The following is a 15,654-nucleotide window of genomic DNA, read 5'->3' on the forward strand; positions in this document are numbered from 1 at the left end:
CGTTGCTCGGTCGTTGTTGGCCCTCGACCGCTATGTCTTATAAAAAAATATGTAACGTAAGGTAAAAAACAGCCAATTGGACTAAATTAGTTTTCAATTAAAATTAGAAATTAATTGAAAGTACTTTGATCAAATATCCCTCGGGGTCTTTTATGGATACATCGTGCTATTTATCCCCTCTCTCTCTCTTTCTCTCGATTCCGACGTAGTAGTCGAGGGTTAAATGTTCACCATTGGGTATAGGTATACAATCTTTCCCATTCACGATGAACGGTCCACGTAACGAGACATAGGCGTCGCATTCTTCGTAAAAAGAAGAAAAACGAGAGGATTGTTGAAGGTTGTTTCGCGGCGGCGCCTATGACTAGACCAATGTCGAAGACCCATCGTTGCAAAGTAAGCGATATGTACGACCTGTATTCGGAATATCGTTCGATACTTCGAGCCGACTTGTCCTGTGCGTCTATCTGGGAGAGATTAGAACGATATGGGAGCGAGATAACGTTTATTCGTCGCGATATTGAGATGGCAATTGAAAAGCAAGAAGCGACAAGCGTACCTGTTTTGCGAGTCGGTTCGAAGGGGTAGTTGCGGCTTCTAAAACTGCTTTTGGGAAACCCGATAGAGCACTAGTAGCCCTGCTGCCTATGATGTTTTGAGCACAGGTTCACGGGAAGGAAGACGCGTCCCATCGAATCAGGTCGGCTGCATCGCATTTTTACATTTTTTTGCAAAAAAAGAATTATATTTAAATGATTGTCATTAAATCAAGATACTTACAAACTATGAGATTATTGCAAATATTTAAAAGTATCTCGAAATTGAAGTAATATCTGATCAACTTGGATCGATCGATCAAATCTGATCAATTTTGAGATTAAATTTTGCAGTCTTTTTCCTCCCGAAAATTAACGGATACATTTCCACTCGCAAGAGACGAGTATCACGTTAAGATTAACGTACAGGAAGACGAGAAATGTCATAATCTCGTGGACGTACGATGGGTCTTCGCTGAAAACTCGGTGCCAGGCTCGACTGCGTTTTGATAAATGTTAGCTCGGTAGACAACTGTCGCAACGACTGCGCTCGGTCCATCGAAAATAACATCGGGCCGCGTTACAGAGACGATCATTACACATGGATTATCGCGACGCATACCCGGCCGTTTGTAGAATCAACGCTAATCGCGTATATATTATTCTTACGCGCGGAAATTCTCTTTAATAATGACGCGCATCGGAATTACTCGTTCAACGACGCAAAATATTTATGAGAATATTGATTTGTCGTTAGCTCCGCATGTAGAAAATAATCCGAAATGCATGATGTTACGTGACATGCGTAATTAGAATCGTCAAAATTGCCATAAGCGTGCTCGATAAAACAGCACCGTCATATATTCGCGCTCTTTGATATCGGAGCTACGTTTTAATCTACTTTGTATACATTCATCGAATGCGACATTTGCTACACTCCTCTCTCTGAAAAGTTTATAAACGAATTATTATTAATGTTATTATTATTATTATTATTATTATTATTATTATTATTATTATTATTACACTGAGAAAAATCGTTTGATTGTACCAACAAGACGTATATGATTGAAGGCATTTTGGTTAAATCAAACAAGAATTTCTAGTTATCATGATAAGACTTGATTTTTTATAACTAGAACGTTTAATAGATTTTACTATAAGGATCTGGTTAATATTTTCTGGTTGAATCTATAAAATATCTTGTTACATTAACTTCTTTGCTTGCCGCTAGGCGGCGAGTCACTCTTAACTTAACTCGTATTCAATATTTGCCATGAAATGTATATAAAGAACTAGTATTAACATTAAATCCAATGTATATTTTTTCCTCTTACGAGCAGTAGTGCCAGAAAGAGGGCGCTAGCTATCTGATTGTGTGTGTTTGAGCTGCACCCTCTTCTTGCATCACTGTTTTATCAGTTTAATTTCTAACAAACTGAATTTAAAATAATTTATTCAATAATCTGGATTGAATTTATCCAATAATCTTATTGGAATTCAGAATATTAAACAGACTTTTGAAATTAGATGGAAAAAATTTTAGACGACTTGGTGCTGGTGAGTTCAGTATTATTAACCAGAAAATTTGGCAAATTTAACAGGAAGAAATTAATCAGAATCATCTGGTAATTCCTACAAGAATTCTGGTTCGTCCATTTTCCAACAGACATACTGGTTGAATCTACCAGAATTCTAATTAATGCAACCAGATTTTTTTCTCAGTGTATTATTATTATTATTATTATTATTATTATTATTATTTTATTATTAAATTAATCACTGTTTTTTATGGACGTGTGTATGTATATCTGCGTCGCGATTCGCGATTCGTTGAAATTTTCTCGCAATTTCGAGGACGACATTCGACGTCGTTGCGACAAGAGTCACCTGTGCGTAACCGTGCGCTGACACATAAATGTATAGAGAGCAAAAAGGCTTGATCTGTTTGTACAAGTTTGTAGTTGACGTCATTGTATGTTGCCGCATCCTCTCGTTTGTAAGACATCTCGCAGGACGTTGTTTCAGGACAAGATATCTGTGTTCGACGATCGAGCCTCTCGCGGAAAAAGGCCTTTCTCGGAGCGAAAGATCGCAGATTCGTCGCAGGACGAATCTCGTCCTTGTAATTTTTTTCCGTCTCGGTATTTTTTTTTCTTCTCCTTATTTTTCCTTACGCGAGCGAGACGTTAGGGGAGAAACGCGTGATTCTTCTCATCGAATTACTACCCCGTCGCGCTTCGGATTCGACGAAATTGCGCCCCTCGCTCGCGAAGGTCGAGCGCCTAATATTTGACATGCTCGACTTTATCGATTTTCCGCGCGATAGCGACAGACATTTTCGGCCGAATCGCTCGCTCGCTCGCTATATACGACATAAGTAAAGTCGCGTTGATTGCCTCGCCGGATTTATGCACGTAAATCGTATATATCCCGCTCTAACATTCCCTATAATAAACTCTCCTCTCGCAAAATAATCTTCTTACGCGAAAATTACGGTTTAAACTCGATACTCACTTGGCACGACGTTTCTCGTTCCATCGTGCATACGAAGAAAATCTCGTATAATCGAGGGCAAATCTCCCTCTCTCTCTCTCTTCTCGTAAATTTCGTAGATTACGCGAGATTGAAACGCACTCGCGTGATATCGCGGTGCATCGAATAATTGCCTATAAATCGGCTACCTAATTTAGAGGTAATCTCGATTGATTACGGAAAGCGTGTCATTTAATTGACCCGCGATGCGTGACCGATCCTTAACCAAGTTGGACGATTATTTGAGGAATCCGTCAGCGCGACGTGCATTTCGAGTCTCTCGAAACCTCGGGATACCCTCTCTTTTTCCCTCGGTAATCTTCGTCCCCTCCGGTGACGTCCATCGATCGCACGTCTCGGATGGCCCGCTATTTCCGAAAGCAAAATGCCCTGGTCGCTTCGACCAGAGATTCGCGAGAGCGACAGGAGAGATTGTAATTTCGTATCCCCCTCTGCGAACTGACAAATCACGCGATACGTTATCGTGACAGCGGTCTAAGGATCGCGGATCCATGGCCGTAAATCATTAGGAAGCCGGAAACGCGAGTACTCGAACGCGTCTCGTCGGGAAACGACGTCGATATTTTTGACACGGGATTCTTTTTTTCTCTTGCCGGGAATACAATTTTTCGGTGAACTTGACAGAAATTACGAGGAACGGTTAAAAACGCGCGATTAAAATTAAAACGATGTAGACCTGCCAGTTCCGACGAGCCCTTCTTAATCAGAGTACGCTATTTTAGTGCTAAAAAATAAGAAGTAAAACAAGCAAAAAATCCCGTCTTCTTTGCACCTCTTCGCTCTCTCTCGCTAACGGAAGATTTTAGCGCTGCTGCGAGCGAATCCCCCCCTCGTTCCTCCCCCAAGGTACCGTGTACAATCGATCGAGCGGCAATGCTCGACCGCTGTGTCAATTAACGAACAAACACAGACGGAAACCGACAGCTCGGCGCAAAGGAGTTGCCGCCACGTCGAATGCCGTGAACTGTTTAACGATGGACTCCCACGAAGAGGTCCAGTTCCTTGCTCACTGGAGAGGGGATCTGGGATGATCGATCCACGCGACGAAAATACATCGTCGGGGAATTAAAGCGGTCACCTGGTGCGACATCGGGCCGCTTTAATTCGCGTTGATTTAATCGTCGCGAGGTGGACGAGGGGCTCGCAACTCCTTCGCGCCGATAATGAACCTCGGAGTAGCAAGTGATTGCCTGAAGGGGAAGTGGTAACGATAAGAGTTTGTATTCTAGTGACCGACGATGGTTCGTACCTAGTTTTCTCGCGCTTACTCAGCATGCGCATGCTTCTTTTCTCTCGCATCGAATTTATCTTGATATGCGTCTAAAAACACACACACACACACATACATATATAGACACATTGTAGTATGTTTTTGCGAGAAATTTACTATGTGTATTTGCGCACGTTTTTATGCAGTTTGTTCAAGTGCACGCGCGTTCGCAATCCTACGTATTCTTGACGCGTTTTGTTGTCTCTCGCGATTTGATGAATTAACAGTCCTCTCTCTCTCTCTCTCTCTCTTTTTTTTTTTGCTTTGTCGCGAAGAATGCGTATTCTCTTTGCGAACGCGACGAATGTCACGCGCAATTTTTTTTTCCTTTTCTTTTTTACCACTCGATTGCTTCACACGATTATTCCGCCCGTGACGTGCGCAGACTTCTTGCCTGTAGTTTGACATTGTTGTCTTGGCGTGACCAGATGAGAATAACGAGTGATTATTAATAATGCCCCCGGTAAGCTCTGTAGTATGGATAACGTAGTGGTTAACGTGCGAGAGTCATTGCAGATGATTTGCAAGCGCGGCGATGATCGCGAGGCAAATCGGTGACGACGACGTGGCGAAACCGTATCAATCTTAATTAAAGTGTATTGCAAATAGACTGAATTAATCTTGGTGTAAAAGTATTTTTGAAATATATAATAGCTCCTTTTTTTGTTTTAAACGATTTAAGAAGAATTTACGAAAAATTATGACACTTGTCGATTTACTTTTATTTAAATTATAAATTATAAATTGTTGAACCAAATCACTGATATAGTCCTCGCTATGTTGGTCGTCACTGGATGATCTAGACGCTAATATTTCACTATCATGCGAATATCATAAGATGTGTCTCTGGTATTTATAGGTGCAGCAGCTAATCTACGTAAAGAAGTCATCAGAAACAAGATTAGAGCCATCGGTAAAATGGCGCGTGTCTTCTCCGTGCTGAGGTTAGCGAATATAATGGAAAATAATCCTCCTTTAGATGTATAAAAATCTTTATTTTAATACAAATATAGAAAATGTTTTAATATAGCTTAAACAAAAATTCTGAATGGCAAAATTATAGATTACAGATTCTTTTTTACAAATGAAAAATAGCTTAGAATCATGATATTACCTACAACGGAGATTCCCTTTATTTTATATAATTATTGTAATATATAATTGATATAAAAAAATTCCTAGTATTATAAATTTCAATTTTTTGTATTTCACAGAGAGGAAAGCGAGAGCGTGCTGCAGTTGAAGGGTTTGACGCCAACTGGAGCTTTACCGCTTGGTGCATTATCCGGCGGCAAGACTTCTCTGAAAAACGGTAAGAATTCTATGAGATGTCGTTTTGATAGCGCCATTGAGAAGAATGGTAATTTAGCTTCAAATTCAAGAGCGCGACCAACTGTTCCTAATCATCCTATTAAAAAAGTGGAACGCGATTCTTCAATTACTGTTCGCCGATAATAATGTCTCATCATATTATAATGTAATGCTCGAGAGAATCTTGACCTTTTATATCTCGTCTTCTGATATTGTACGTTTCTCTTGTTCATCCAGCTCTCCAAGGCTTCTCGCCGAATCACAAAATCACCTCGTTCGCCGAGGCCAAGGGCTTGGATGCCATAAACGAAAGAATGCCACCGAGAAAGGACGCGCCGCCCACGCCGGTCAATGAGGAGAAACCCGTGACAAAGCCGCCGCCTCCTGCGGGAGACAAGCGGGACCACAACACGCCGCAACCGCAATCGTGAGCCCCACACTCGTCCAATCAAGGTACACGTCCGAGCCATCCAGAGCAAATCTCCTAAATACCAAGATACAGAGGGAAAATCTTGCTTGTTCGTCTCATCATCCAGATGATTTATCTACGATAATCAATAAGAACATCTTTAATTTCAATATTTTCACTCTAAAGTCCATTGCGTACAAAAAACCCACATGACATGTAACAATCTAGATATTTTCCTTCATGTTTGTAATATTCCAAGTTTATAAAAAAATTAATATGGGTTTTGGAGTGGAATAACGTCTTATCTGATTCTCTATTGTCGTAAAAAGATTAGTTAAGCTTTATGTAAATGCATTAATGCGAGATGAACTGTTTTAGATGGCGTGGACGGGTCCTAAGATCCTGGGCGCTATCGCCGTCACCACCGAACATTTGCAAACCATTGCTCGTCTCTCCCTTCCCTCCCCCGGTTGTTACAACCAGTGCGCTGTCCATCGAAGAGTCAGAAGAAGGAGCCATCGCAAGAAGGGGAAAATCAGGAACAAATGGACGACGAACGGACGGACGGACGGACAGACATGTGCGAAAGCGGTTTCTCGTCGATGCAGTTTCCAACGAGGATTGTCATCGGTCTTGGTGCGCGCGCAGCGGAAGAAAGCAAGTCAGCGGAAGTAAAAGGAACCACCGCACCATCATCGGAATACGTCCGATTTCAGCGGGAACTTCTCTTCTTCGAGGATCTGCCTCTCTCTGTTTTTTTTTTCGCGTACACTATATACTCGCGAATAGGAAGAACGAGAACGTTAGCGATAATTCATTCTGCAATGATCCGCGCGCGCGTGACGTTCTCCAATCTCTTTCTCGATCGTTTATGCGATTATTCCTCGTTCTCGCTTATTCTAGCTTTCGCAATTTCTCGCTCTCTAACTCTCTTTCTCCCTCCCTCTCTCTCTCTCTCTCTTCTCTTCCCAGCATCCATTAATATCCATTATCCGCGTGTTTCTCGGATATTCTACTCGATGTACATACGCGTCTGCACGAATCGACGAGGAGCGGAACCCTAGAGCGATATATCTTATAGATGGATCCGTTTGCGAATCGACCTCCGATCGGATGTTCATGCACGAGAGAGTATACCCCTTTCCTCTCCTCGGGCGTTACTTCTCTCTTTTCTTTCTTGGGCGTAAAAAAATAAGAAAGAGAAAAATGGAATGGATAACTCGCGCGCGCGGTTACGTTTGTCTAATGAAAGATATCGTACAGTGTGAAAGAGAGAGAATGAGAGGGAGAGAAAGAGAAAGAGAGAATGAGGACGAGTGGTCTCCGCCAAAGAAACAAAAAAGGCAGCTGGCCTGTCGTCACGGCGGAGCTTCCGGTTTTAGAATTTTACTAGGTTCTTAAGATGTGTCCGCCCTGGATGACGCATCACCCGCGCTACGGGGTGGGGTTACTTAAATCTTAAGTCGAGCTAAGCTTAGGGGCTAAGTCGTAATTTATACATATATAATTAATTAATTTTATATATATATACGTATATATACATATTAATTGATTATTTATGTATAATATATCGGAGAATTTATTTAATATACATAAATATTATATAAATATTATACATATATATTATATATTATAATTAATTATTATTATCATTACTATTAATTATTCATTATGTAATCCGAATACCGTATCTTTCGCTGCCGCGCGTGCACACGTTCGTCACGATCGCGCGATATAATTAACGCGCGAAAGAAATGTACGTCGAGCGCGCGTATCGTTTTAAATTACGAACATAATCTCATTACGAATATAATCTATCTTGGCCGTTCTGCGCCGAGGATTCATTCGACATTCTCGTGCAATATGAAAGGAAATATCTCATTTTTTCGTTTCGTATATTCCGATTTTCCGGAATTGCGCACGGCACGATCGTGTACTGAGGGAACACGCAAGATATTCGTTATCCATTAAGTTATCATGATGAATCGCGTTACATTGAATAACGATTTAGTCGGTCTCGGTAGTAATTATCGCGTCTTTTGTTAAACGTCGTCAATACGATATCAAGAATCTCGTATATTACATAACATAGTATCGAATATATTGTCTTTATTACGTGTGATCTCGATCAACTTCCGTTTCGTTATATATTTTGTGATATCGTAGATGGATATAAAATTACGTACGTCAAAAATGAGACACCTTTGGACTGGTAGTGCGCTCAGACGAGACGCCAAGAATCTCTCGAAGAGGCTCTATTGTACGAACGAGAAATCCATAACGCATATTACACACACATACGCTCGTTTAGACATGTGATGCATATCTCTTGCCCCAACTAGTCGCACAAGATTTGCTAGAAAGAGCCGTGCAAATCGAGGTGATCGCAATACGCCATCCGGGCGTGAACCCGGTCAATGGGTTTGAAATTAAAATCCAATAGTAGGTCATAATGGTGCTGAAGGAATTACACAAGCTAGCACGAGTTGAGGAGAAAGAGGACCACGCGTTTTAAACAAGTAGCACTCTGCATCACGCATGTAAGAACGTTTATCCTATTATTTTTCATCATGTGCTCCCCGTGGCTTTTGTCGTAATAAGCCATAAGAAGAAGTAGAGATAGAAAGCCGCGCTCTTTATTTATATCCGACAGTGGATCCTCGCCGTCGATAGGCGACAGCGGAACAGAACGGCCGAGCGTGTGAGAAAAAAAAAACAAATATATCGAGAATCGTATTGCAAAAATGACGAAGTGCCGGAAGTTTCTTCGTGGGTATTACATTTTTGCGAGTTACTTATTTTGGATAGAGACGATTCTACGAAGCTAGAATAATCGTGTTTCGTGTAAAAAAAAAAAAATGCGATCGTCGAGATGCGACGCTTCCGCTTCGATCGTTCGCGCTGTCGCGCGTTCATCGCGATCTCGCACGTGACGTCCCGAGGATAATCAGAATCGAAGGCGACTCACTCCTGTCGTCCCTCGTGTAATATTTATAGTAATAATCGCCCGCGATCGCGTCGCGGGATTTTATCGTCGTGTTTTCGCTGTTTTTTCTACCTCTTCTCTAGAAATCGAGACGTCGCGCCTAGCGAGCCCCGCGTACTGAATTAGCGTCGACGAGCAGCGCGGAAGGTCGCAAGCCTAATCATATCGGGTATCGGAAAAAAAGAGGGAGAAAAAGATGAGAGATTTCGAGGCAGGGAAGCATCTCCGGAAGCCGAATGACGGCACCATCAGCATTACGGTCTGAAACATAATAAAGGTAATGAAAGAATATTATAATAAATGAAATAAGATATATATCTCTCTCTCTTCTCACTACGATATAAAATATACAGTGAATAATAATTCTATCTCTCTTTGCTACCAAGTTGTACTTATTCTTAATTAATTTACTTGTACAAAAGAATGTGTTAAATAATATAATGAAATATATAATATAATATACACACACGATTATAAATAATACATATTATATAATTATAAATATGAATATATATAAATATACATATATACATAAAAAAAGGAACACTACAATATATACAGGGTGGCTCGGAACTATCGTCGCTCCTTTCACCTACGAATTCCTCCCGCAACTTTTCTTTGATGAAAATTTTCAAACTCCTTCACCTTCAATCGAATCCTATACAATTCTCAGAGTATCAATTTCCGCAAACTGTCTGTTTACAAAGAAAGAGCGCATCTAAATCGACCAAAAGAATTTCTAGATGAAGAGCCTCTCGATAATTCCGGGTTACCCTGTGTACAGACGTGTATACATATACATTACAATGTTGATTATCTGATATTAACAAATGTCACGTTATGATTACGATAATTATTACTCATTTAATTATGATTAATATTATTGCCATCATCATTACTGTCGCCGTTGCAATCATCCTACTTACTACCGTTATCACTTACTATCGTTACTATGGCTATCACGAAGAGCGCGATATATCTCAAAATGGAATGGCACGCGGGTCAAATTAATATATAAGCGCGTATATGCGATATGCGTTGATACTCACAATTCTAATTGTCGCTTGAGCTACGATACGATGAGGGTGACACGATAATGATGATACAGAATGCGAATTCAAGTCGCTCCCGTCTACCTTTGGTTGGTAGAAGCGATCTATTCTACGAAGAGATATTACGAGAAAAAAAATATAACCACCCGGAGAATAGATATTAAACTATACTTCCCTTTTGCATGCACGAACTTTCACGGACCATCCATTTTTCGAACAACAGTCTTGTGCCTTGTTTAGATATTTCCAATCGTTTTCAATCAACTCACGCTTCGATTCGCACTCTACTATACTCGAAATAAACGCACCTTCGACATTGTTTTTGTTTTTTACGACAAAAAAATATTTAATTAATAAATCCCATTCAATCAGTCTGTGTGAATCATCGCATCATCGTCCCCTTTCTCTCGAAGAGAAGGTCTTCCTCGGTTATATTGTAGCGTGACAAGGAAATTTCTCGCGCTTTATCTGTAATATTGCAGAATTCTCGTAGAGTTATTGCGATCAAAACGAATTTTTTTATAAATTTGGGAGCTGTGACTCTATATCACTTATCTCTCGGTTCGATTGTTTGTCCTGCATAGAACGACCTGACAGCATGCGATCATTCCATCGGCGCATACGGACACGGAGACATCCCGTTCATTCATTTGGAAATACATCATCGTGTCGACACCAAATATGCCTGTCACATCCTTCGTAGACATGCAAATACACGCCATATGTATGTAGAACGCGAATTTCGGGTTCACCTTGTACATGTACGCGGGAAAAATAGGTATATATATGCATGTGTATTCGTGTTTTCAATGACAAATTACACTTGGAAATTCATTATGCGATTTCGTGTTCTTTCTTATGTAACAGCAATATGTTACATGTCAAAGTAGATAAGTAGTTTTTGAATTATGGCGACTGGAATATTTTTATAGGTCATTTTTCATTTTAATTTTAAATGGATCTTATTTTAATAAGATTTTAAAAAATTCAAACTATTTATAAAAAGTGAATTTTATTATTATAGCGACTGGAATCTTTTTATAGGCCATTTTTTAATTTTAAATGGATCTTACTTTAATAAGATTTAAAAAAATTCAAACTATTTATAAAAAATGAATTTTATTATTATAGCGACTGGAATCTTTTTATAGGCCATTTTTTAATTTTAAATGGATCTTACTTTAATAAGATTTAAAAAAATTCAAACTATTTATAAAAAATGAATTTTATTATTATAGCGACTGGAATATTTTCATAGACCATTTTTCAATTTAATTTTAAATGGATCTTATTTTAATAAGATTTAAAAAAATTCAAACTATTTATAAAAAAGTGAATTTTATTATCATAGCGACTGGAATATTTTCATAGGCCATTTTTTAATTTAATTTTAAATGGATCTTATTTTAATAAGACTAAAAAAATTTCATACTATTTAAGAAAAGTGAATTTTATTTATGAAAAATGAAAATCGATGAATCAGCTGTTTCTTTTTTTTTTTTTTTGTCAAGAAGACAAATTGGCTTTAAATTCGAAGATGAAATTTGTCAAAAATTATCACGATAGAGCTTTGTATATAATACATATACGTACAAATTCAGAGCCTGTGTTGCCTATGTTGCTCGCGTACAATTTCATTTCTTCACACTCGATACACTTATGCATAAGTAAGTCGCTCGAGCGACGTCTCATTAGTAATAGAATCGCTTAATTTTGCTCGAAAAAACATTTTTCAGGAGAGAAGCTTGCGCCTTTGTCCAGCAAGACGCTATTTTTCCTTTTCCTCTTTTTTTTCCTCCTTCAAGCGAAATAATTAAAAAGTGCTGTGTGTGATTCTTCGTGGCTACGAAGTTGCGTTCTACACGCGAACTCGCGATGGTGTACTTTCATTATGTATCTATTGTCTCTCTCGCGTTTAGTATAATTAGGTGTGTGATAAGCAAAGTCGGATTCGAGCTTGCAACAATATTTACGTATAACTTTCGTTATCTCGCAGAAATGATATAAATCCGAAGATACTCTGTATCGATTGCGTAATCATATTACGTATCATATTCCGGATGTATAACTAAGAGTTTGCGATAATTTTCTACATTGTAAGCGCAAAGCGGGATGATTTGTATCGTGTGATTTGCATTTTTCTATTATCCCGATATCTCTAAAACACGCCTGAACATGACGTTGTCACACACACACTCTTTCCTTCCCCCCCCCCTACCCCCCAAGATCATTTCTTCCCTTTTCCTCCTCTCATCAGCGAGAAGAGAGGAGGGAACTTTCGGGGACTCCTCTCGAGTCGCATCGAACGCAACTGAAAAAATCGAGTTTCACCGAGAAACAATTTTATGTACCTGTTACGACTGATTATTATCGTGTACTAATCGCTATAAGGCAGTGAGAGAGAATACGTGTACATGTATGTGTACATACACATGTCCGTTGTGCGTATGTATATATATATTTATATAGTATATTATATCGTACTGTTACGATTGTTTTGTAACTATCGTTAAATGTCATTGGCTGCTTGTTACTGACGATGCTTGCGATCTGCGTCTAGCTGAACCACATGTACATATCGAGTTTTAATGGGCGTGTGAAGAGCGTATGTACGGAGGGGTCAGTTGCACCGCGCGAGTTGGCTACCCCCGGATTAGCGATCTCTAATAGATCTCTAGATCCCCCTCTTTCGTTGCTACGATTAAATATAAATGTACGCCGAAGAGAGTTAATTTTTTTTTTTCATCGGAGCGGTGATGAGATACCCCGATCCTTGCCAGATCGAGCGAGCAATAAGTATGTAGACGCGTAATTGACAAATTCCCCATCGCTAACCGACATTGGGACAACGGGCCTACATCGTACGATGACTACGCGTCGTGGGCCCAATTGTTTGAGGCGTGCACCATGTTCGCCTGCATATCACTCGCACGATTGTTTTTGCAAATGATGCGCGAAAGAGATAGAGACACCCCCAATCGCTCTCTTTGACGAACGACTGACCACCGTGTCCCAGGAAATGAACGAAAGGATCGGTCTTGTAGGTACATTAACGTCCTAGTAGCCGTATTCCCATCGGGAGATCCCTTGTTTCGCGATTATTCCCACATTGTTTGGCTGCAACGCTTCGATCGAGTCGAATATAGGACACCTTTCGCGAATGCTCGTTCATTTCTCACCCCCCCACACACACACCCACACATTTGACGATATATATTTTCTCGCGGCGAAGCTGCAAGCGTGCACACACACACACAGCGTGGCCATATTTCCCTATTTAATAATTGTACCTGTATAGTGTGTCGTTTAATTAGATCTATTTTCTACGCTCTGCCAGCATCTCGTGTGTGTTTGGCGTTTTACATGATAAAATAATTCCAGAATTGCGCGACACGTGCCGCCCAGGATATTGACGGGCCGCAAGGAGAGAAAATATACATTAGGGATTGCGATTTTAACTACTTTTCCAAACAAAAACAAAAAAAAAGATTTGTAGTCTTAGACTCCGTTTCTCTCGTTCCTTTCACGCGAGCGACGCCCGGTGGATGTGACGTGTCCTCCTGAGAATAAAAGTAGGAATATAACGGAAGGATCTCTTAGTAGTAATTAGATTTTTGACTTGAGAAAGTAATTAGATTTTTGTCGTAGAAAGTCGACAAATGATAACTGATTGATCATTAAAACGGCTTTTAAAGAGAAGCATTCGTCTTCGAAAGAATTATTTCTACCGAAGAAGGTATCGGGGTGAAAATGCTTCTTTATAAAAGCTCGGCCCTTTTTTTAATAATTACTAGTAATTAATAATTTGCTAAATTTCTTCCTGTGCATTATCGTTTTGCAAGACACAGATGGAGGAGAGTTCTTTAGTAGAAGTTCCTCGGTAAGTAGCCAAAAGTGAGCGACACCCTCTCACGGAATAGATCAGGAGTCATCCCTTCGAGCGATGAGGGATTGACCAAAGTTTGATCTGACACGTCGAGTCTCTTCTTCACATCATTCTTTAGATTTTATTCGAAAAAAACATTTAAAATGACATTTAAATCTCTAAAGAGGAAATTTGGATATTTTTGTTTCCTAAAAGTGCACAGAAAAAGGTATCCCTAATTTTGCGCTCGCGATATCTTTATTAAAATCCTAAAAAGGGACGAGGAAAAAAGAGAAAAGAAACTAGGAGATGCGTTATTCTTGGAGCACATCCATCGGGCGAAATCGGCACCCATGCGAGAGCCATATAATCGGGCTTATTACTCTGATATATTCGCGGCATTCAAGAAGAATGGCATTCAACGATAAAGAAAAGAACTGTACATATATATACGTGCGTTTACTATTATCTACTTATTATTACGAGACTTACTCCTAAGAGATCTTTGGCTAAAATACTTTATAGAAGTGAGACTCTCTCTGATCGCGAGGAGAACGACAAAAAAAAACAAGCAGAGATCGCATACACATTGTTTAGCGCCATTGTGACTCTATCCCCTTCTTAAGAAAATAAGAGCATACATATATACATATATATACATATATATATATGTATGTATATATATTATATTTGTTTATATATACATATACATGACACGTATATAGACGCATCGGTACTATTATTATTATTATTATCATTATTATGGTTACACGATTCTTATCATTATTAATATCGTCTTCACTATTATAATTATCATTGTCGAGAGGATACCCGATGAGTAATTATTATATAAATAAATAAAAGAGAAAAAAACTTACTTATACATAATTATAAATACGTCATGAGAGACGATATATTCATAACGATTAATTATTACGGTAACGCATAATGACATTATTATTACTATTATAAATAACACCCTATTCCCATCTGTTGTGAATGTTTACGTTGTTTTATGATATTTAGAATATTCTAAAAATAAAGTCTATAATTTCCACGAAAGCTCTCATATGATGTGTTGCTTCTCCCATCTTCGAACACTTATCATTCTTGACACAAGTGTTGGGAAAAATTAAAATATAATTAAGATTGTGTAAATATTTGCCTTTATGGGGAATAATATTATTAGGGGAAACTTTTGTCCTGGAGAAACATGTCTATGTTTAATTATTTATAGAAATAATTTGCGAGATTTTTTATTTCTCAAAGATTAAATGTGCAGAATATTTTTTAATGTAGAAAATATAGAAAATATTGTAGGAATTTCAGGTAAGAAAGTTATATATTTAAAAACATACATGTATACATATTTTTTTTAAACACAACACAAAATTTTATATTCGATATTATATATATTCGATATGATTTTTTATTTTTACTTAAAATAAATATAACATTTGAAATTTCTCTAAAGTTACAATAAAAGTTACTTGAAGAAAACTTTTCTTTTTTTTAGACATATTTTAAATATATAAATATATGTTATTAAAATACATACAATAATAAATATATTATCTTCACATATTTTTAATATTTGAGAGTATAGATATCTCACTTAACTTTGATTAATTTTACTTGTTTTTTCTAGATAAATTATCTTATCAAATCA

At 38.5% G+C, this 15,654-nt stretch overlaps 1 protein-coding gene across 7 annotated transcripts in view; it reads left to right on the forward strand.

The window, feature by feature from the left end:
• LOC145964236 (serine/threonine-protein phosphatase 2B catalytic subunit 2) overlaps positions 1 to 8,949 on the forward strand; it is an 83,957-nt gene extending 75,008 nt beyond the window's left edge. For 3 of the 7 annotated variants that reach the window (XM_083086741.1, XM_083086744.1, XM_083086746.1), the window contains 4 exons: positions 5,222 to 5,306; positions 5,577 to 5,674; positions 5,911 to 6,126; positions 6,461 to 8,949. In XM_083086741.1, coding sequence (XP_082942867.1) covers positions 5,222 to 5,306; positions 5,577 to 5,674; positions 5,911 to 6,104 — 377 coding nt within the window. In that variant the 3' untranslated portion in view covers positions 6,105 to 6,126; positions 6,461 to 8,949. The remainder of the gene's footprint in view (positions 1 to 5,221; positions 5,307 to 5,576; positions 5,675 to 5,910; positions 6,127 to 6,460) is intronic. The other 4 variants (XM_083086742.1, XM_083086745.1, XM_083086748.1 and 1 more) reach the window with 2 other exon arrangements.
• The last annotated feature ends 6,705 nt before the right edge of the window (positions 8,950 to 15,654 follow it).

Source organism: Camponotus vicinus, unplaced genomic scaffold (genome assembly GCF_025532165.1).
Source record: "Camponotus vicinus isolate PSW18456_S1 unplaced genomic scaffold, iyCamVici1.0 SCAF_13, whole genome shotgun sequence".
Classification (NCBI taxonomy): Eukaryota; Metazoa; Arthropoda; class Insecta; order Hymenoptera; family Formicidae; genus Camponotus; species Camponotus vicinus.